This window comes from Brienomyrus brachyistius, chromosome 22, assembly GCF_023856365.1.
Source record: "Brienomyrus brachyistius isolate T26 chromosome 22, BBRACH_0.4, whole genome shotgun sequence".
Taxonomy (NCBI): Eukaryota; Metazoa; Chordata; class Actinopteri; order Osteoglossiformes; family Mormyridae; genus Brienomyrus; species Brienomyrus brachyistius.
The window spans coordinates 19,075,084-19,094,825 of record NC_064554.1 but is presented as its reverse complement, the minus strand read 5'-3'; the positions used below and the strand labels follow the sequence as shown (position 1 = coordinate 19,094,825).

General features: G+C 43.4%; 3 protein-coding genes across 4 annotated transcripts; all 3 read right to left on the bottom strand.

The window, feature by feature from the left end:
* Window positions 1–299: 299 nt before the first annotated feature.
* LOC125717891 (butyrophilin subfamily 1 member A1-like) lies at window positions 300–4,208 on the bottom strand. The gene is made up of 10 exons (XM_048991241.1): window positions 4,052–4,208; window positions 3,100–3,183; window positions 2,819–2,917; window positions 2,613–2,714; window positions 2,297–2,431; window positions 1,810–1,947; window positions 1,664–1,715; window positions 1,552–1,578; window positions 1,238–1,264; window positions 300–1,123 (listed from the first exon to the last, which is right to left on the bottom strand). Exons 2-10 carry the CDS (start codon window positions 3,157–3,159, stop codon window positions 564–566), a joined length of 1,200 nt encoding a protein of 399 aa, XP_048847198.1. The 5' UTR covers window positions 3,160–3,183; window positions 4,052–4,208; the 3' UTR covers window positions 300–563.
* Window positions 4,209–5,365: 1,157 nt separating this feature from the next.
* LOC125717892 (histone H3.3A) lies at window positions 5,366–7,564 on the bottom strand. Its single transcript, XM_048991242.1, has 4 exons — window positions 7,409–7,564; window positions 6,582–6,716; window positions 6,301–6,454; window positions 5,366–6,212 (listed from the first exon to the last, which is right to left on the bottom strand). The coding sequence occupies exons 2-4, from the start codon at window positions 6,707–6,709 to the stop codon at window positions 6,084–6,086; spliced, it is 411 nt and encodes a 136-aa protein (XP_048847199.1). The 5' UTR covers window positions 6,710–6,716; window positions 7,409–7,564; the 3' UTR covers window positions 5,366–6,083.
* Window positions 7,565–8,065: 501 nt separating this feature from the next.
* Window positions 8,066–16,394, bottom strand: LOC125717361 (uncharacterized). 2 transcript variants are annotated; one of them, XM_048990200.1, is made up of 5 exons: window positions 15,909–16,394; window positions 15,087–15,196; window positions 11,580–11,672; window positions 10,656–10,865; window positions 8,066–9,224 (listed from the first exon to the last, which is right to left on the bottom strand). In XM_048990200.1, exons 1-5 carry the CDS (start codon window positions 15,982–15,984, stop codon window positions 9,096–9,098), a joined length of 618 nt encoding a protein of 205 aa, XP_048846157.1. In that variant the 5' UTR covers window positions 15,985–16,394; the 3' UTR covers window positions 8,066–9,095. The 2 variants fall into 2 exon arrangements, with proteins under 2 accessions (XP_048846157.1, XP_048846158.1); XM_048990201.1 differs by having other exon boundaries at window positions 10,692–10,865.
* Window positions 16,395–19,742: the final 3,348 nt, after the last annotated feature.

Sequence of the window (19,742 nt, the reverse complement as noted above, 5' to 3'; positions counted from 1 at the left end):
TTTATGTTCAAATGAAAAATGCACGCGTTATATAACCTTTTGTGTTTGTATATCGCACCAATTAGAAGTTTTTTAAAAATATAATCTTTATTGGTATTTTTTTCCTAGTGTTTAGGTGCCGCACATATGCATATTTTTAATTGTCGTACTTCTCAAAAGTGGGAAAATACGTTCACGCATTACTAATTAGTCATAATTGTGATTTCAGCACAATAACATTAAAATGTATAGTTATGTTTAGACTTCTTGTCTAGGCGTAATTCATATGTATGTAACAAAAAAGAGAAACGAGAAATGAGTAAGTGCACGACAGAGTACCTTTACTATTCACATAAAGTGCATCATTGTTACTTTAAAGGTGTACACACCACAGATATACATCATTTTAAAATATTAGCATTGTAAGATACATGTAGCCAGCAAGAAAAAAATATAAGTTACAGAACAACTTATTTGCCAAGCAGTCTGGATTTTACAGCAGTGGGGAATCTGTGACTGTGAGATCTTGAGATTTTGCCCCAAAATTTACTCAGATCGCTCACCATGTGCTGAGGGTAACCGTTTTAACCCCAGACACAGATTCCAGGACAACGAGGCTCAGGTGCCCCGGGAGACCAGATCACCATGTCATTGATGATCTCTACGGTGCCAAAGAGAGGGTAGAGCTCTTCAGTGAAGGTCTCATTGTAGGTGTAGATGTGTGAGCGGTTCTTGGCGTCGTAGAAGGACAGCTGTCCCTTTTCGTAGTCGAGGTAGACTCCCACCCTCTGCGGGTTGCCAAGGGTGGGGGCCAGGGCGGTGAAGGGCACAGTCAATGCCTTCATCTCTGAGCCCCTCTCTAGTCGCAGCGTTAAGTACCCGGAGGCCGTGTTCAGGGACTTAAAGCCCTTGCGGAAGGCGGATGCCTTGGCTACGCCCAACCGCCAGTCCCTGTCACCAACCTCCACCTCCCAGTAGCGCCGCCCGGCAGAGAAGCCCTCCATGCCCAGGGCACACCACCAGCCGTCGAAGCGCTGGGCATGGTTGACGAGGTCCTGCCTCTCGAACCCACAGCGCATCTTCCTCTCATCAGGGGAGAGTACCAGGTCAGGGTTGGCTGTTTCAGCATCCAGGGTCACCTCAACTGGGGGGAGGAGTGGTTGGGGATCAGGAGGAGGTGAGTGACACAGTGTATTTATGTCAGAGTCATTAGCTACGTGTTTATGCATCCGACGGTAATAATAAATGTCAAAGGTACCTGCAGCTTCCCGTATCCAGTTCCACACTGCAAGAATAACACAGATAATAACATGACCTTGAGTTATTTCACGTGCAAGAGGTTCACGCCGAATAAGTTCAAAATGACATCAAAGGGCGTGGTGACAATCCCTGGACAGTGAGCAAAATATGCTGATTTCAGGGAGGTACACATCGATTGATAAGTGCCATTACGCTCTCTCACACACTCACACACACACACACACACACACACACACTTTTAAAGTTCATTCATGATATGAATAAAATATAATCAGTGTCTGAGATTATGTATCGTGCTGAAGCGTCCGTTACCCTTCTGCGGAATGTACGAGATGGCATCTGGAAGAAAGTAAACGATACAGAACCAATTATTTTCAGGATTAATTAACTGCGCGTGACATTCACATTTCCCAAAAACTCTTACCAATGTCCTTAGTCCTTTGTTTCCACACAAGCCACTTCTGGGGAATAGCTTCCTGTGAAGAACACGGCAGATGATGAATTTCACCATAAAACCAAAACATTAAATAAAATGTACATCAGATATATAGGGATCCCCGTGCCGCCAACCTTGTCCAAGCCTTCGGTTAATGTGGCCCACAGCAGAAGCTCCACTGCCGGCTGAAGGCTTGGCACACAGCCTTTCTGCCAGCTGATGGCGATGTCATCCAGGATATCCACCACTGCTTGCCCCGGCCACAGGCTGTCCTGGAGGGGTAAGGAGAATGAAAGTGGGTTGTGTCACCAGCAGTATTTTAGTATTTTAGAGTGAGTTAGCTCCTGCTAGCTAAATATTAGGCCTCTACCCCAGCACGGTGAAGAAAGGAACAGGAATGTGGAATAATATATAATTATACAAATTTGGATGGTTTAGATGCATTATAGTATAACAAGAGATCGTCATGGCAATCAAATCAGAAGCACAACATTGTTTTGTCTGGGATGTCATACAGCTGACAAGTGACACACTAAACGACAAAAAGCAACAGACGGTGTGGTGGAATGTCTTCCGGGACATGATGGCTCTGACATAGCAGAACCTTCAGCCTCTGCTTACCTCCGGTAGTTTCTTCAGCTTCCTGGTCCATTCCAGGATGGCCAGTTTGGCGGCGTCCTCCTCATGGCCGCCACCTGTCTCCTGTGAGTCCAGGCGCGGCCCACACTGATAACTGCTCTCCAATCTGCCGGCAACCTACCGTGAGTTGGAGAAGAACACACCCACAGATCCATTTTCTGCTTCTTCGCAGTCGATCTTCATCTATCACTGTGAAATTTAATTTATGAGTAGTAGGAACAAAATGGGTAGTGGGGGTAGGATGGGTACGATGAACCAGTCCCTCTCCTCTTGGCCACATCTTACTCAAATCTCCTACCTTGCCGTCCAACAGTGAAGCGCAGTCGCTGATGAAGGCCTGACACACCGTGGCAGGCCAGACATCTGCACAAGTCCAGATGTGCTCCAGAACATCTGACCTCTGTAGGAATAGAAGATGGCGTAGGTAGGACCTCAGTGAGTCTCTGTGTGAGGACACAGCCAGAATGGGCCGGTCCTCCATGCCTGCGTTGTGTGCAGCTTTACCTGGCAAACTCGGTGGAGGTCCTTGGCCAGTTCCATGATGAACACCTGGCTCTCCACCAGCGGTTCTGCCCTCTCATCCTTCGCCTTGTTGCGAGACTCCTACAGAATACGGAAAGAAGGGAGAAGTTGGCCAAAAAAGAAATCAAACTTACAGACACAAAAACAAATTCGTAACGAACGACAGTCATAACATAGTAAGGTTACACCTCTAATAAGTGTTGAAAACCATATCTGAGCTAAATTTCCATTTCTAATTCTTTTTCTAAATAAGACTACTGTACCTTTACATGGAAGGCGAAGGTCTTGGCAGGCTCAACAAGGAAGTGCAGACATTGCATCATGTTGGCAGGTAAGTGAGGGATGTGCTGTTGGTGAAGGAAATGATAGACACTAACACCAAGTGTTACGGTGCTTAAGGAGCAGGATATGTGACTCTTCGGCAAGTTGCAAAACCTTAAACTCTTCAACAGAATATGGAGATAAATAATTACGTAAAAGACCGCTGGTACTAAATAAAATGCAGTCCATATTTTGTATGCTCATTGGCGGGGGGAGGGGGAGTAGTATTTGCAAAGTAACAAATTAAATAAGCACCGAAAGCGACAAAACGAAAAAAGGCAAGTCCGACATGCTAAATTAATTATATTATAGAATAATATCAGATATCAAAGTGAACAGCTGCATCTCACAAGTTCACTACCGTTATTTTAGGATTTAGATTTGGTTACCTCGAAATTAAATGTCATTTATAGTTTGTCTCCAAATGCGCATCACACAGAACTGCGTCTCGCGATGCCCAATATGTCAAAAATAAATTCGCGGCATCATAACTGCCTGCTTATATGGGGTCTACCATGCAAGCATTAAAAAATTGTGGTGTAGTTCACGGACACTTTTATGTTAAATTATTCTAATTTTTAGGTGGGCATCCTGACATTGCAATCTAGATTTTTTTTTTCATAAACGCAATTCAGCGTTAATCAAATATGCTATAGTTAGCAACATACATTGGGTTTTGACTGTAAAATCGGACACTAGATTGTGTCACTGCTCTGATATTAGGGTCTGTTTGCCCCTAATGGATAAACAGTTACATAATTTGGATTTCCGTTTTACTGCAATCGCAGCTGGCTCGCTCCCTTCGCGATAAACCAGCGCATCTATGTCATCCTGAAAGAGTCCCATTAGTAAGCTTTAAAGCTTAGTAAATGTACTAAGTAGCTGCAAACTTACCTGTGCTGTGGCTGTAAGACACGTCCGAGCTCCTCTCTAGCTGCTGCTGTCTCTTGCTGCAGCCAATGTGACCTTGTTATTGCGTTTCAATTTCACCACCGTGCGTCGGCAGTCTTCGGCAGACACCCGAACGAAAACGAAGCACCCAGCGTGAGTAGTCAGTTTTTCGCCCCTGTTTCAAGTACCTCTCAAATTTTTTTTATATTTGCTGCTATCTATTTTCGACATGAAAACTAAGCAGACTGCGTAATGCCCTTCAAAGTAATTAAATTAACAATATGTGGAATTTACTTGTGGTTTGTGCTAATTCACTTTTGATGAATGTTTTATGATTTGGAGTCAAAAATCCAAAAGCTTAAATGTTGAGATGTTCCCATATTAGCAAAAAAAAAATCTGTTTCTAAAATATGTTAAAATAAGCTTCTCTTGCATGCATTAGGAAAAGTGGTTCATGCTGCAGTCACGAGGTTTTACCACTTAGGGTTCCTTTGGACTGACATCGCAGAATTAAAACAGATAAGAGTCCAATTAAAAATAGAAGCTGATGTCACTGAATGACAAACGACGACAAATTTCGTGTTTTATTTTAAAGGCGTTCAACTGCATTTGACCTTTAAGGTTCTTATGAATGAGCTGTTCTCTTTTCTAGCTCAGGACACAGTAACAGTTACATGCTTTTGAACACAGATTTTGCTCATTTAATATTTAGTAGAAATACACTCAGTATTCATTCCTAACAAATAAATTTATGTTCACCATCTGAGTATCTTTATTAGCAAGAAAATGTCATATCTTTCATTTATCAAAGTAACCTCCTCTAGCAGTTATAACAGAAAAGAAAATTTGATCCATTCTTTCTACATTAAATACTGCTCTGTTTCATAGCATGAACCTGTTGACTAGGGCATTTAAAGGACAGCCTAGAATCTGACTATGCCATCGTCACATAACCAGTTAACAGGATGTCAGACATGCACTGTTACTCTTTCCATGTTAAGGAAACTCGTTCCATTTGACTTATATTTTAATCTATAGTTGATCACAACTTTACAATGCTTAAAATCTGCAGTTTAGAAAAAACGTATAAGTGGTAACGTGGCGTGCAGAAACGTTTGACTGGTTAGTGTACATCAAGTACAGAAAAAAAATGTACGCATCATTTACTTTTGTGGAGTTTGGTGTATACTGGCTGTTCAGATTCTGGTCGAAGATAAAAATGGAAGGATGTAGGCATGAGATTTTTGTGTCTCTTGGATCTAATAAACAAATGTGAAATACTCAACAGACACATTGAAATTCACACAAAGACCAAGATGAAGGTGGGTTACTCAATGTACTTTAATACAAAGACTGACAAGAACATCAGTAATTTTAGCTGCCGAAGTTTACACTGGAATAAAAACCTTTAAAAAAAACCCAGCTACACCAAATACCCAAATGTCTTGTACTGTTTCACGACAATTACAATCTGACAAAAGACGAGAAACCCAGTTTAACAGCCCAGGAAGAGTAGATGATGCAGGGCAGGAGAGAATAAAAGATGGGATTATTGCAAGACTGGATTGGCAAGAATGACCACAGCACCATCTGGTGGTACAGGAGAGAAACAGCAGTTTCTGGAGCAAGCCCTTTACCTCACCTGTGCCACAGCACCTGCTACAGGGGTGAGGAGGTGTTGCACATTTCAAGGAACTACTTTGTGGGCTGTGTAATCCCCATCCAGGCTGTAAACTGAGGTTGGGGGGGGGTGTTAATCACAAAAAATTTAAACCACCACCTTGATGCATGCAAAGAGCTGAACACATGGCAAGGAGCTGGCAAGCTTACTGCCCTGGGCTTAGTGCTCAATGCAAAGGAAAAAATGACCAGCTCATTACAGGACACGTCTGTGCTTTCTGGTCTTGCATCTCCAAGCTGATTGTGAAATGACAAGACTACAGTTAACACAAAAAAGATAAAAAAAATAAAAACAGAAATATATAGTAATAAGCAGGAAAAAAGATGCACATATTTGGTTATCCCTCAGTGTGCTTTAAGCTCTCTCTCCTCTTATCCTGCGGGCGAGCTGAATATCCTTGGGCATGATGGTAACTCTCTTGGCATGGATGGCACACAGGTTGGTGTCCTCAAAGAGACCCACCAGGTACGCCTCGCTGGCCTCCTAAAGAAAGAAATTTCAGAGTCAAGCGCAAAATCCAGAAGTGGAACAGCGTGCCCAGTGTCAGTCCCCAACTTGCCCCCATGCGCACCTGAAGGGCCCCGATGGCAGCGCTCTGAAAGCGAAGGTCGGTTTTGAAGTCCTGGGCGATCTCTCTCACCAGCCGCTGAAAGGGCAGCTTACGGATCAGCAGCTCTGTAGACTTCTGGTAGCGCCTGATCTCTCTCAGCGCTACAGTACCAGGCCTGCAGTAGTAGATGGCCAAAAAATTTACATAAGTTTTTTTTAATGTATCAAAATAATAATAATACTAATAAAACTTTAATTCACCCCCTCAATTTCGGCTGCTGGAAATGAAACGTCCATACGCACCTGTAACGATGCGGCTTCTTCACGCCGCCGGTAGAGGGCGCGCTCTTCCTCGCAGCTTTGGTGGCCAACTGCTTCCTCGGGGCTTTCCCACCAGTGGATTTACGAGCGGTTTGCTTGGTACGGGCCATTTCTCACCTAAAAAGATATACATTTCATACGATGCAGAAACACGTTAAAGATGGGGGAAATGTAAAACTACAACACAACGGAGATGTTTTTGTGATTCACTTGTTTTGCCTAGAAAGAGATGTTGAAACTGCGATCCGTCGAACAAAACATTTGGCTCCCGTTCAAAATCCTTGACCGAATTACATCAGCTGAGATGATCATCTCCTCTGGATGGGAGTATTTACACTACAAAGAAAATACTTTACTCCAGATTTCACGCTGCGCATGACCATGAGCCGTGCGTAATTACTTGAGGCAAAAACAACAAAACAGAAGGATGCAGGCGTCCTCCATGTTAGTTAGGCCTCGCCGCTTTCACTTCCGCTACCAATTCCAACTTGTTAAAAATAACACGACCATCTAGATAACACTAAGGTCAAACAACGAGTTGTTCACCGGAGAGAGAAATTCTTTTCGGTATTTCAGTAACAGTATGGGGAAAAAATATGTGACTGACATCAGTTAGGTGACGAAACCGTCCACTAAACTGTGAATTCGACGGCAGACTGTTCACATCGCCAAAATGTCGTTAAATTTCGCCTGTCAATCGAATTCGTTGCTGAAAAATCAAAGCGACGGCATAATAGTTTCGGAAGTTACCCTGCATGCGCTCGACCGCAAAAAAATAGGAAAAATAGGCAATTCGAAAAAAGACTTACCGCAGAAGTTGGTTTCTGTAATCCGTCGATGTCCGCGTAATACTGTAAGAAAATGACGCGCGTAGTAATAACAAAAGCTAACCCGCCCACTCAGCCGCGGCTCGTACCGAGGCCTGCAGCTTCTTCTTCTGTGGTTTCGCCGCCTTTCACATCGTTAATATTTTAAAATACTGCCACCTATTGAGCCGGGGTGCGATTACGTCTTGCGTGGGAAATGCAAATTTCTAACTCCTGAATTTCTTCGAAATGTAATGCTAAATATGGGGACATATTGCATGCACGTATACAAATTCGGCGAAAGCGAATATTTTGTATAGTTTGGTAATGGATGACATCAAATGTTTTTCTTTGAAATATTCTTTCTGCAGATGAGTGATTCTCTTCAGTCTCCTTTCTCCTTACAGCTTCTCAGAGGTGTACGTAAAGGCGAAGGGTCTCCACACACAAAATGTAGCAGATATGTTTGTATTTATGTGAACTTATTTGTTCAGTTTGTTCAGTTATCGTGCAAAAATCCACTGTGGCACAACACAACACGCTTTTAGCTTACTCCTTTGGTCCGTTAAACATACTACAAAATGTCATAAACTTTACCGTTATGTTTCTTAGTGGTTAATAATTTGTCTTATTACTTAAAAAATGATGCAATGACAGAAATAACATATATTAAAATTGATTTATTTTTTTAGAATACATTTTATTAAAACAATAGAAAATGTACTTCATTTAACAAGTTGCCCCTTAGTAATTAATAAAAATATCAACAAACACATGAGTGCACACATACAGAATATATAATAAAAAATGCTGATTTTTTTTACTTAAAAACTATTCCAAAAAGCAATTTCATTGAAAATAAAAGGGAATTTCATTGGTTCAACATTTTCTACCTTGCTCTTATACACTCTCAGAAAAAAAGGAGTAAAATATGTACCTTTGTCACTGGGGCTGTACCCTTGTAATTATACCTTTTAAGGTACAGAAATGGACTCTGAGGAACATCCCAGAGGTACAAACAACATTAATGTACCATCACTGGTACAGAAATGTTCATCAGAGTCAAAAAAGGTACATTAATCTACAGCTAAGGGTACAAGCAAAGGTACAAATTTTAACCCTTTTTTTAGAGTGTATCCATCCATCCTTCAAATCATCTATCCATCCATCCATTTTCTATACCCACTTGTCCAATGTCTTCACTATAAAAATAATTGTACTGTGTCTGACATTTCAAAACCCATTCTGTTGTTCTGCCTTCAGGAAAAATAAGCTTTAAATATGGTTGGAAATGTACCTTCCTAGTACTTCAGCGCATGCCGTCTCACGTTTACTTTATTACTTTTCGACTCTCCATCAAGGAACAACACAAGTACTTTAGTACCATCGCGGGAAGGTAAAGCTCTTATTTTAGCCCATTCGTGTAAGAGGAAACAAGTCCGTTTTTCCTGGCAGTTGATAAATATTCAAATATAAAAAGTCTCAAAGTGGCTTTTGCATTTATGCACCTTTTGGTAGTAATGTTGACGATTCATTTAGTTCATCAGAACTGATCTTGGCACCAGTGAAAAATCCAGCTGTTAATGTACCACCTGCATGTTAGCGTCATCAGTCCGAAGGTATTTTTTTCCAGCGGCTGTGCTACTCAAGCTTCTACAGCAGAGGGCAGTAGAGAGGCCCTTGCGCTCGATCAGTTGCGGCTAACAGACAGACTGTGAGAATGTGGTAGGGTGGCTGGTAGGTTGGTGTCGGCATGCTCCAGATTCTCCCAGTTGACCTCCACAGACTGACGGATGGACTCCTCATAAGTTGGAGGAGGCTGTAAAAAAGGCAAAAAATATATTAATGTTCTGGTGTTTTTAAGGGAACGTAACATAATAACAAAAGTTTCCTTTTCAATCATCGTTGAATCCAAGTGTCAACATTCATAGGATCAATAGCTACGTATTTCACGTTTTATCTGCGGTTCTGGCATCATCTCTCCTTGCACCTTAAAAAGCTATTAGTTCTGCAGCCCATCTTTACTGTCCGTCTTTTTTTAAATCGCTCTTCCGCATGAACACTAAGATACATCTCTATCAAAAATGTCCTTGACAGTGAGTTGAGGAGACTCCCATTTTACGCATGATGCACAGACAGTAATTTTCACACCATGAATGGATCACTGTCATCAGCAGAGCCTGAAATGACCTGATTCATATTCATGTCCATTTGCTGACCTGTTATCTTTCATTGCCCCCCCCTTCCCCCATTCCCAGAACAGTAAAAACACAGAACATGCTTCGAGCCTCTAAGGCTGTTTTATTTCAGCTGTCCCAGCAACAGGGAGGTTAACTACCAATAGCCCCCCCACCGACTATCTGAGGGGGGGCTGGACAGGAGCCAAAGGACATGTTTGTTTGCTGAGTCATTGAATAGATAGTCAGTTTGGAGAAAATAGTCCATCGCCTTCAGTCCGCTCATTCACTCCTGGTCCCCTGCGAAGGCTGCAGTTCTCACTCAGATCACTCCACAGCAGCCGGACCGAAAGAGAACAACCTGTAGGTGTCACTGAGGAGATCCAGGATGGATCCATCCAACCATGCATCCACCCATCGATCTTCCGCTTATCCAGGTCATAGGTTCATTTGATTGTGATTTTATTTGGTTGCTTTTTTCTGTAATATTTCATTGATGGTGGATCTGTATGTTTTATATCCTTACCTACTATGTTACTGCCTTTGATTTCTTTTTAGCAACATCCTAAAACTAAAATGTCATTGCATGGGTGCTACACATAAATTGCTAGAATCTTGATTACTTATTTAAATAATTATATATATATATATATATATATATATATATATATATAATATAAATATTTTTATTTATGCATACTGTATTTTTATCCTTTGTTTATTTTAATTTTTTTGGTTTTGCCCCACATAAACAGATTATATATTTGAGTATAAATACAACATACAAACACAGACTGTACCCAAGTTACGACAGGGGTGCATTATGACAGGGTGGAGGCGTACAGAGAGGTACGTACCTCCGTCAGGGTGGAGGCGTACAGAGAGGTACGTACCTCCGTCAGGGTGGAGGCGTACAGAGAGGTACGTACCTCCGTCAGGGTGGAGGCGTACAGGCGGGTATGTACCTCCGTCAGGGTGGAGGCGTACAGAGAGGTACGTACCTCCGTCAGGGTGGAGGCATACAGACGGGTATGTACCTCCGTTAGGGTGGAGGCGTACAGACGGGTACGTACCTCCGTCAGGGTGGAGGCGTACAGACGGGTACGTACCTCCGTCAGGGTGGAGGCGTACAGGCCGAAGCGGTGGGCGATCAGCATGTGGATGTAGCGCTGGCGGTCCCGTTTACGGACGCTGTCGTAGGAGGGCAGTCGCGGCAGAGGCAGCTCCAGGGCTGGCAGTCGGTAGGTGTTAGGCAGACCCACCACGAAGAGCTGCTCCGGGCGCTGGGGGGACACGTGGGTCGGTCAGGGAGGGGCAGTGGCAGAATGCATGTGCTCGTCACGTTAGGTAAAAACTCCCTTTTATGCTATATTGCATACTGAGCCATCTAGTATGGAATTCTAGCATAGTATAGTGCTATGCCATTAGTGGGAACAGATGTGAGTTGATGGTTGGTGGTTTGAATCCCCCAGAGGACACGGTAATTTATACCATTTTAACCCGAAGTTGTTACAGAGACTCCCTAACCCTGCTTTTATGAAAATCTTTACTTTGGGTAAAAGTGGCTGTCAAAGAAACTATTGAAATTATTGCTTTGTTTAGTTTTCATTGCTATCGATATATAAATGACTTCAGTGTTTAATGGCTGTTGAATTTTAAGAAGCCCATGTGGCCAAATGGAGAAGGTGCCTGACTTTGGATCAGAATACTAAGGGTTTACGTCCCATTGTGGTCAAGTCTTTTAGAAAATCACCCTGGTGATTAGTAAATGTCATTTTAACAGAAGTAACTCAGATCAAGTGCTTCATTCTAGTGTACAACAGCAGGCCCCTTGTAGGTCTTGATCCAGCACACTACTGTCTCAGTTCTTATTCACTTTGCTACACTCTACAGGCTGCCCAGCTGCGTATCCCATGCCGCACTCGGCTCCTCTCTGCACTAAATCAGCTACGTGTCCCAGAGTGAAATCGCGATGCGCTCTCCTCGCTGGCACCCACCTGGGCACTGCTGTCGGGGGCTGCCTCCACTGGCTGCTCCTGATACGGTGAGCCCACTAAGGTCTGCCTGCTGCTGTAATAAGGCGGTGCGTCCTGTGGATGGGTTTTAATTATCGTTAATGTATTCGGTAAGCAGATATTTACATATGGATGTCATTATCTTAATATGACACAATTCCTACATTTTATACTGTTCGATATTCCAATAAAGTACTTGCCAATAAAATAGCACAGCCAAGTTACGGCTGGAAACGTGCGGATTTACAGCGGGGAGCATGTGATTCAACGGGTCAAAGAGCCATATCTGTAATCACCAGTTCAAATCCCAGTTTTAGTATTTGTTGGGCCCTTGAGTAAGTTCCAATTACTCTGCTGATTGTCCATCCCTGCTTTCAAACGTACCCCGGTTTAGGTGAAAGCATTTGCTAAATAAATTGTGAACTACGCTACCAGCTTCTACTATGTTGAGGTCAGAATCTGCTCTACTCAGAATCTATCTGAGCATAATTTTTGAGCGTGTATTTCCTTACATTCCTCTTAACCTATCCTACACATTTAATAACCTAAAGGAAATGTGCGCTGTCTGTTCACAATCTCAGGAGTGTTTATCAGCATGTAAGACACTTTTATCGATCACTTTAGTAGCAGGACTGTTTTCTCATTCACATTTTTTTGTTCACCGCAGCGTTATTGGTAAAGAATGGAAAACAGAATCTTCCATTCAATCAGCCTTTTCTTACAGCTTTCGAGCTCCACCTTCCATTCCCTCCCTTGACTCCCCAAACGAGATTAAGCAATCTGACTGTATGCGCCTGTGAAAATCCTTGGAGCCCAGCTATTAAACAAAGTGATGGCACTAAGTGTAAATGAGGTCTTTGTGCCCAAGGACAAAGGCAGTGTCTTCCTGGCCTGGTGGGGGGTCCCTGAAACAGGCGACAATATGATCCATTGACTTGTCCCCTGAAAGTAGTAGGTAGCTCTTAACGAGTATATTCTGGCACATGTGACAGCTCCAAGCAGGGCAGGCCTCTGCCATCAGGCTGTCCGTCAGCCGACCGATCATTTTTAATCCTGAGGACAGGGGATGTCTTTATTAACCTTTCTTAATAGTGCCACCTGCAACTTAGTTATTGATAAAGTAGGTCAAACAACAGCTAATGTGACTCCCGGAGATTTCTGCTGGTAACAATGCCTGCCCGCACTGTGATGTCACTCCTGTGAACTTTGACCCCTGCGACACCCCCAGCATGTGATACGGGCACGCCGGAGAGAAGTGTCAAAGGTCAGCTTCCCTCCCCGCTCACACTTTCAAGAGGCTGATAAGGCTTCAGAAAAGAGACGTCCTTTTGTCTCCTGTGACGAAACTCCCTCTATGTTGAAAAGCACGACCGTGTAAAATCCGAATTTAAATCAGGGAAGACCTCTTTTTAATGGCAAGTCTTTTTCCGTGCTGTGACCTCAAATAAATGTGACCATTGTCCTTTCTGCACCAGTGTGAAGCTATTCATGTAACAGCCATCAAGAACAGCACATAAAAATGTACATTTAACAATGTTTTCTCAAAAACACTTTATCACAGACTTGACTTCAAATGAACACAGAGCTATCATGAGATGCATGTGGATGCCACCAGCCGTAAGAAAAAAATGAGAAAGTCTATCGCCCTGAAAATACGCCAGCATCCCCCTAATCTCCACTTGTCATCAGGGGGAGAACGTTTACGTCCAGAAAGTACAAATGCAGACCAGGTTTTCCTTTGAACTATTCAGTTGAGCATAAAGAGTGACAGACACAGAGTACTCAGCTGGTTGGTCGGAACAAAACCTCGGTCTGGATTTGTACTCTCTGGACCTGAACTTTCCTGCTCTGAGTGCCATTCACATAAAAGTAAATCTACCAACTACATCACGGAAATTCAACTGGGAGTCTCCGAACTGAAATATACTGTCATCCGGACCACGTAATCATCTCCCTACGCTTGATAAATTTTCTAGTTGGGGCCTCCCGCCATCCCAAACTCGATCACAGCTTCCCTGTCATAAGCTCTTTTAGTTATTATTTAATACAGTTTACCCAAGATTATGGAAAGTTATGCAAAACACAATGCAAAACTGTTGCACAAAAACACCAAAGAGATGAAAGGTAAATCTTACGTGTACTTTGTATACGGAGCTAAGTTACTTTGAGGAGTTGGTACAACCGTTCTGCCAACTCGCCAGTTTTCAGTAGTAGTGTTTTCCAACCTGGTCCTTGGGGACCCCCAGACCGTTCACGTTTTTGCTCTGGTAGAGAATTGAGAGGGAGCAAAAATGTGAACTGTCTGACAGGGAGTTGGGAGGGAGCAAAAATGTGGACCGGACCAAGGACTGGGTTGGGAAACACTGTACTAGATTCCCTGATATTCCTCGCTCCCGCTCCCACCCCATTTCCCCCCAAGAGAGATGAACCCATGTGCACTGCTGGACCTGACTTCCTGTCTGGCATTTTGCCTGTTGTGAGTTATTCTCAATTATTTATCTACAACGACTCGCACAACCTGAAGTCTTGTCTGAACAGAGGTCTATTGCAGGATTTGAGATCTCTGCCAAATGTTCAGAAAATTGCAGCAGAAAGTGACAAATATCAAGGGGGAGATACCAAAAGTCGTCGGGAAAGGAACCAAACACCAGCCCAAGGTACCGGCCTAAGGTACCAGCCCAATGGTACCGGCCCAAGGTACCAGCCCAAGGTACCAGCAATGTAACAGATTAAAAGTGCAAAATACATGCTGCTGGAGGTTATAAATGACAGGAAATTATACTGTAAAAATAAAGTGGAAGTGCCACACGACCTGCTAGTGACACCTTCAGCTCCTGTCATTTCCTGTGCCACTTCCTGGACCTGGAATCTTTTGTTAGATACAAAATAAACATAGTTTGCTGACCCTCCCCCCATTTAACAGTACAAAAGGTAGGGACTTACTCAGCACATTCTGAAACTTTTTTTAGTGGTTTCCATTACTTTATTATCAAAACAGCATGGGCCGTTATTAAAAGTGGAGCTTGATGCTAATGAGTACGCATCTTACAGTCTTGTTCGTTCGGACGATTTCACATATCTGCGTTACATGTCTCCCAGCCCACCCTCTGCAAACACATCCTCCCGTCCTTATGTTGCTGTTATTATTATTATTATTATTATTATTATTATTATTATTATTATTATTATTATTACTCAGTTTTTATTAATCAGCAAACGAGCCACGGCTACCAGGGACTAGTGCATTTCTGAATGTCCTCCTGCGACTTCAGATGGCCCTCGGTGCTCGCCGCGCCTATCTAGGAGCAAAGTGCGGAGAAGGAGCGTCAACCTGCGGGCTGGTCATTTTCGCTCCGCCATTCGCCCCCTCCCTCGCGGTAACCGGTTTCCGCCTCGTCACGCAGGCGCACCGCGGAGCAGCTCCCCGTTAGTGATTACGCTGGCTCGCCGCTTTCCAGCCCTCCGTTACAGTTTCATGGATAGACTTACCGGGTACGGCTGGGTCTCCGGATTGTGCCTGGCTTTGCAGCAAAGCGGATCTCTGCGATAAAGGATGGCCAACAGCATCAAGACCACCAGTAAAAATACTAAAGAGCAGACTGAATGGGGAAGGAGATGGGGACAGAGGGAACGAGTTACTCATTATATGAGCTACGCATGAATGAGACAACTGTCATATAAATGGCTTCACATTAGACTCAAACACAACTAAGGGTTTTGTAACGCCTGTTTTCTAAGAAGATGGGAGTTTGATTCTCCACAGAACTCCCTGTGCAGTCATGATGCTCAAATTTGCAAAACCGTTGCTGTTTTTGTTTCTAATAAAACTACATGGAAGCTGAGACAATCAGTCAATATAACATTCATATTCAAATATACTTTGGTTCAAAGTGAAAGTGTTCCTGGAAACAATGATTTCATTGTTACGTATCGTAAGCAGAATGAAGTTAGGCTAGAATTATATTAATAATTTGGTGCAAGGTGAACGGTAAAGTGTCGTATTTTTTCCATGAAATTCCACATAATTTGTTCCCATTATGTTGTCCGAAAGTGAAATTGATTTCGTTATTATACTATCAGACTGCACTTGTCACCAAAGACACTGACCACTAATCTGTTGGAAGATAATGGTGAATGGATGCACGCTGCTTGTTTAAAGTCCATGCTTCGTTGATTTAATACGTATAATTTACTTAATGTGGATTTACCTAAACCTTTCTAAGTGGGTATGGTTAAAGTTAGCGCAAGATAAAATGCACATTATCAATTGCAACTGACTTGTGAAATTATCAGAAAAACGCATGAACTTACTGGAAGCCACGATGACTGTAAGATTGTCCGTTGTTAGCGGTGGGGCCGAAGCGGTCGGTGTTGCCGGGGTGACCATTTCACTTTATGATCGACTTTAGGACTTTATGAAAAAGCAGAGAAAGTTCTGTCCGTGACATGTCCGGTGGTCCCGTTACTTGTACTGAGCTCTCGCTGCAACTAAGAGCCCGGAGCAGGCGTCCGGCGCGCGGGCAGACCTTAGTTAAAGGCTGCGCTTGTCCAATCCCGTGACGGAGCTCCAGCAGCGCACCGTGACTGGCACGTACACAACACACCTTTTTCTGAGTTACAAATGTTACTTTACGTCACATATTGCAGTTTTTTAGATCTGATACGGTAACGTTCAAAATAAGCCTGAAAATCGGGCTACAAAACGGCAACCCTTTCATTCCAGGTAGTTAAACAGAAGTTTCTAAAGTTAACCTCCTTAACAGCCCACTGATCATATCGTTTTACCAGAGATGAGAACTTAGCAATGGTCAACTGTCCTGACGAGATGTTAAGTAGTTATGTCAAAATATTCGGGGGAACACAGCATTCCTGTTACTAATACAGATAAGGCGGTGTGATGTTTGTTTAAACATGAGACCCCCGCCAGTTGTTTTGCTATCACTGTCCATTAAGTACTGTAAACAAATAAAACGCATTTGCTTGACCAAATGGTATCGCTACGTAGCTTTGTATGTCTTTACCTTGCTTTATTTTTTTACGGTTTGCTGGTGATCGAGGCAGGACACGCATGCATTATGACAGAAAGGGCCAGGAACGTGTGGGGTAGCGCATTCCAGCGCGAGAGTCTCCAGTTGTCCTGGAGATGCGGAGGAGTTCCTCGTGCTGAGGAGCTCCTCGTGCGGCCGCTCTTCTCCGCTTCTTCACCCAGATTGCCGCTGTCTCACATAACTTCTCCAGCAACAGCGGAACTGTGCAGAGATGCTCAGCATGACACCAAAGCAGAAAACTAATATAAAGGTAATGATCATAGGCGATGCTGTCAGTGACACACTACGACTCATCATAGAACGTGAGCGCATATCGGCTTTTGCCGCTAAGATAAATACACATGATAAATACTACAAATGTCAACTATGTGTTAAAATATATTGACATAATCTGCAAAAATAGATAGATAATCAGATGCACTGATATGTGAAAATGGAGGAAATAATATATATTTATTTACATTTGTATAATTCCACTCCATATACCTGTGCTCGCTCCTGTGAACTCTGAGGGTGGAAACAATCGTAAAAGGCTTCACGGTGTGAAACCTGCGGGGTCTTTTGGAAGCATTGGTGTTCATGGAGACAGACGTATTTTTCATGCCGCTAAAGAAAAGGTCTTATCTCGAATATAGGATTGTGCGACTGTGGCGTTCTACAGTATTTTGAAAATGATTGGCATTCAACAAATTATAGGCTATGTTGCAAATTGACATATAAAATATTACACTGCACTTTATGTACTTAGTCGTAGCTTTCCCAATACTTTGACATTACTGGGAGATAAGAGGCCCGTTACTCGTTATATGGTGGTGTTAGGTCGGTTGGTTGACAGTTTGATCTGAAACATGCGAGTCGTGAGAGGAAGTGGTCCTTCCCAGACCACTAACGATAAGTGGACCCGTGCATGAGGACGATAAGCCAGCTGTAGCTACATCTGAAAAATGTGCTTTGCTTACTGAATAAATCACAAAATGTCACGGATCTACCTGTGCTATTCAACGCCATTTGGCCTAAAAATGTGCTTTTAATGTCGAGTCGCCCGGTTCGTTATCATCGGCTAAAACTATTTTATCGCCCATAGCAAATATATTATTAATACTTGTGATATATGGATTATACGTAACTGTAGCATTTTAGCAGGAGTGTCACGGCAGTGTTTGCCGTTAGTAATATGCTTTTTGTAAATTATTGGCTGACGTTTGTTCTCCTACTTATGGTTGTGTGAGAAAGGTGTTTAAAATAACAATAAAAACAAACAAAAAAAAAGTATATTAAAATAAGAGTGTTTGATATATTTTTTTTTATTATTTAACCGTAGTGTTAGGCCTTCCTCTTCCTGCCCCCGCAGCCTCCCCACGGCGCCGCAATTGCTCAGGCCGGGAAGCGGATTGTCACGACCATCTGACATTAACAGCACCTCTCACAGTTACCAGGAAGCCTCACTTAACCGTGGTTCTCCGTGCTTTCACACAGTGGCTACTTCTCTCGTTCCCAGCAATTGTTATGAATCTGCCCTCTATTATATATCACGCTTCTTGCTTTTATTCCATTGAAAGCCTGTATTGCTACGTAAACGAACTAATGCATTTGTTTCAGTCATTGTCACGTTTTGTGTCCTCGGAGCTCCGTGGCGACACTACGATATAAAACGGCGAAGACAAGACGAGGAATACTGTAGGCAAGGGTCTAAAACAACACGTGGTTTGCTATAGCCCATTCTAAGTAAGCCTAGGTAGTGCGTTAAATAAGCCTTAATAAAATACATTAAGTATCAGGAAAGACTTGCCTACGAGGCCCAGCAACTGAGGACCAGACATTCAGCCAGTGCAAAGGTGCCCTGCTGGTCAAGTTTTGTTTGCGCAATTTTCCCGAGAGCCTCCGTGACAAACTTGAAGCGCCTATTCATTTGTTACCGCTAGATGGCAGCATTGACACACTTCTATAACTTCTCTTTTGATGGTTCCTGCAGTTACGCACAAAAGATGCCTTTGCTTTATTCATTGAAGGCATATTTAGTTACCTTAGCCCGACAAAACCCTGACGACTATTAGCTGTAGCATTGCAGGAGTAACAAGAGATATTCAAAGATATTCAAAGCTGGCGAGTCAAATCTGTTAGTCAAATATGAGAAGCTCAGAAGGTGAGTCAGAGGTTCTGGGCCAATTCTTTGAAAGTGATGAATGAAGCCAGCATGTGTTGTGTGGTGATAAAAAAATCTGAATCAGCTTTATTCGCCAAGTGTATTTGGGACACACAACAGGTTAGCTCATCTTGTGGTCTGTGTGGATCCCAGTGCTCCAGTGTAGTGACAGGGACACTGTGGCTAAAAGGTTAGTCTGTCCTGTGGTCTGTGTGGATCTCAATGCTCCAGTGCAGTGACAGGGACACTGTGGCTAACAGGTTAGTCCAACCTGTGGTCTGTGTGGATCCCAATGCTGCAGTGACAGGGACACTGTGGCTAACAAGTTAGTCTGTCCTGTGGCCTGTGTGGATCCCAGTGCTCCAGTGCAGTGACAGGGACACTGTGGCTAAAAGGTTAGTCTGTCCTGTGGTCTGTGTGGATCCCAATGCTCCAGTTCAGTAACAGGGACACTGTGGCTAACAAGTTAGTCTGTCCTGTGGTCTGTGTGGATCCCAGTGTTCCAGTGCAGTGACAGGGACACTGTGGCTAACAGGTTAGTCTGTCCTGTGGTCTGTGTGGATCCCAGTGCTCCAGTGCAGTGACAGGGACACTGTGGCTAACAGGTTAGTCTGTCTGGTGGCCTGTGTGGATCCCAGTGCTCCAGTGCAGTGACAGGGACACTGTGGCTAACAAGTTAGTCTGTCCTGTGGTCTGTGTGGATCCCAATGCTCCAGTGCAGTGACAGGGACACTGTGGCTAACAAGTTAGTCTGTCCTGTGGTCTGTGTGGATCCCAATGCTCCAGTGCAGTGACAGGGACACTGTGGCTAACAGGTTAGTCTGTCTGGTGGCCTGTGTGGATCCCAGTGCTCCAGTGCAGTGACAGGGACACTGTGCCTAAAAGGTTATTCTGTCCTGTGGTCTGTGTGGATCCCAGTGCTCCAGTGCAGTGACAGGGACACTGTGGCTAAAA

Excerpts from the sequence above, each read along its gene's own strand:
- LOC125717891 (XM_048991241.1), bottom strand. The coding sequence starts at position 3,159 with ATGATGCAATGTCTGCACTTCCTTGTTGAGCCTGCCAAGACCTTCGCC. Across the intron at positions 2,918-3,099 it reads CCTTCGCCTTCCATGTAAAG|GAGTCTCGCAACAAGGCGAA; the intron begins GTACAGTAGTCT and ends CGTATTCTGTAG. Across the intron at positions 2,715-2,818 it reads ACCTCCACCGAGTTTGCCAG|AGGTCAGATGTTCTGGAGCA; the intron begins GTAAAGCTGCAC and ends CTATTCCTACAG.
- LOC125717892 (XM_048991242.1), bottom strand. The coding sequence starts at position 6,709 with ATGGCCCGTACCAAGCAAACCGCTCGTAAATCCACTGGTGGGAAAGCC. Across the intron at positions 6,455-6,581 it reads AAGAAGCCGCATCGTTACAG|GCCTGGTACTGTAGCGCTGA; the intron begins GTGCGTATGGAC and ends CTACTACTGCAG. Across the intron at positions 6,213-6,300 it reads CTGCCATCGGGGCCCTTCAG|GAGGCCAGCGAGGCGTACCT; the intron begins GTGCGCATGGGG and ends TTCTTTCTTTAG.
- LOC125717361 (XM_048990200.1), bottom strand. The coding sequence starts at position 15,984 with ATGGTCACCCCGGCAACACCGACCGCTTCGGCCCCACCGCTAACAACG. Across the intron at positions 10,866-11,579 it reads CCCCCGACAGCAGTGCCCAG|CGCCCGGAGCAGCTCTTCGT; the intron begins GTGGGTGCCAGC and ends GTGTCCCCCCAG. Across the intron at positions 9,225-10,655 it reads ACGCCTCCACCCTGACGGAG|CCTCCTCCAACTTATGAGGA; the intron begins GTACGTACCCGT and ends CCTTTTTTACAG.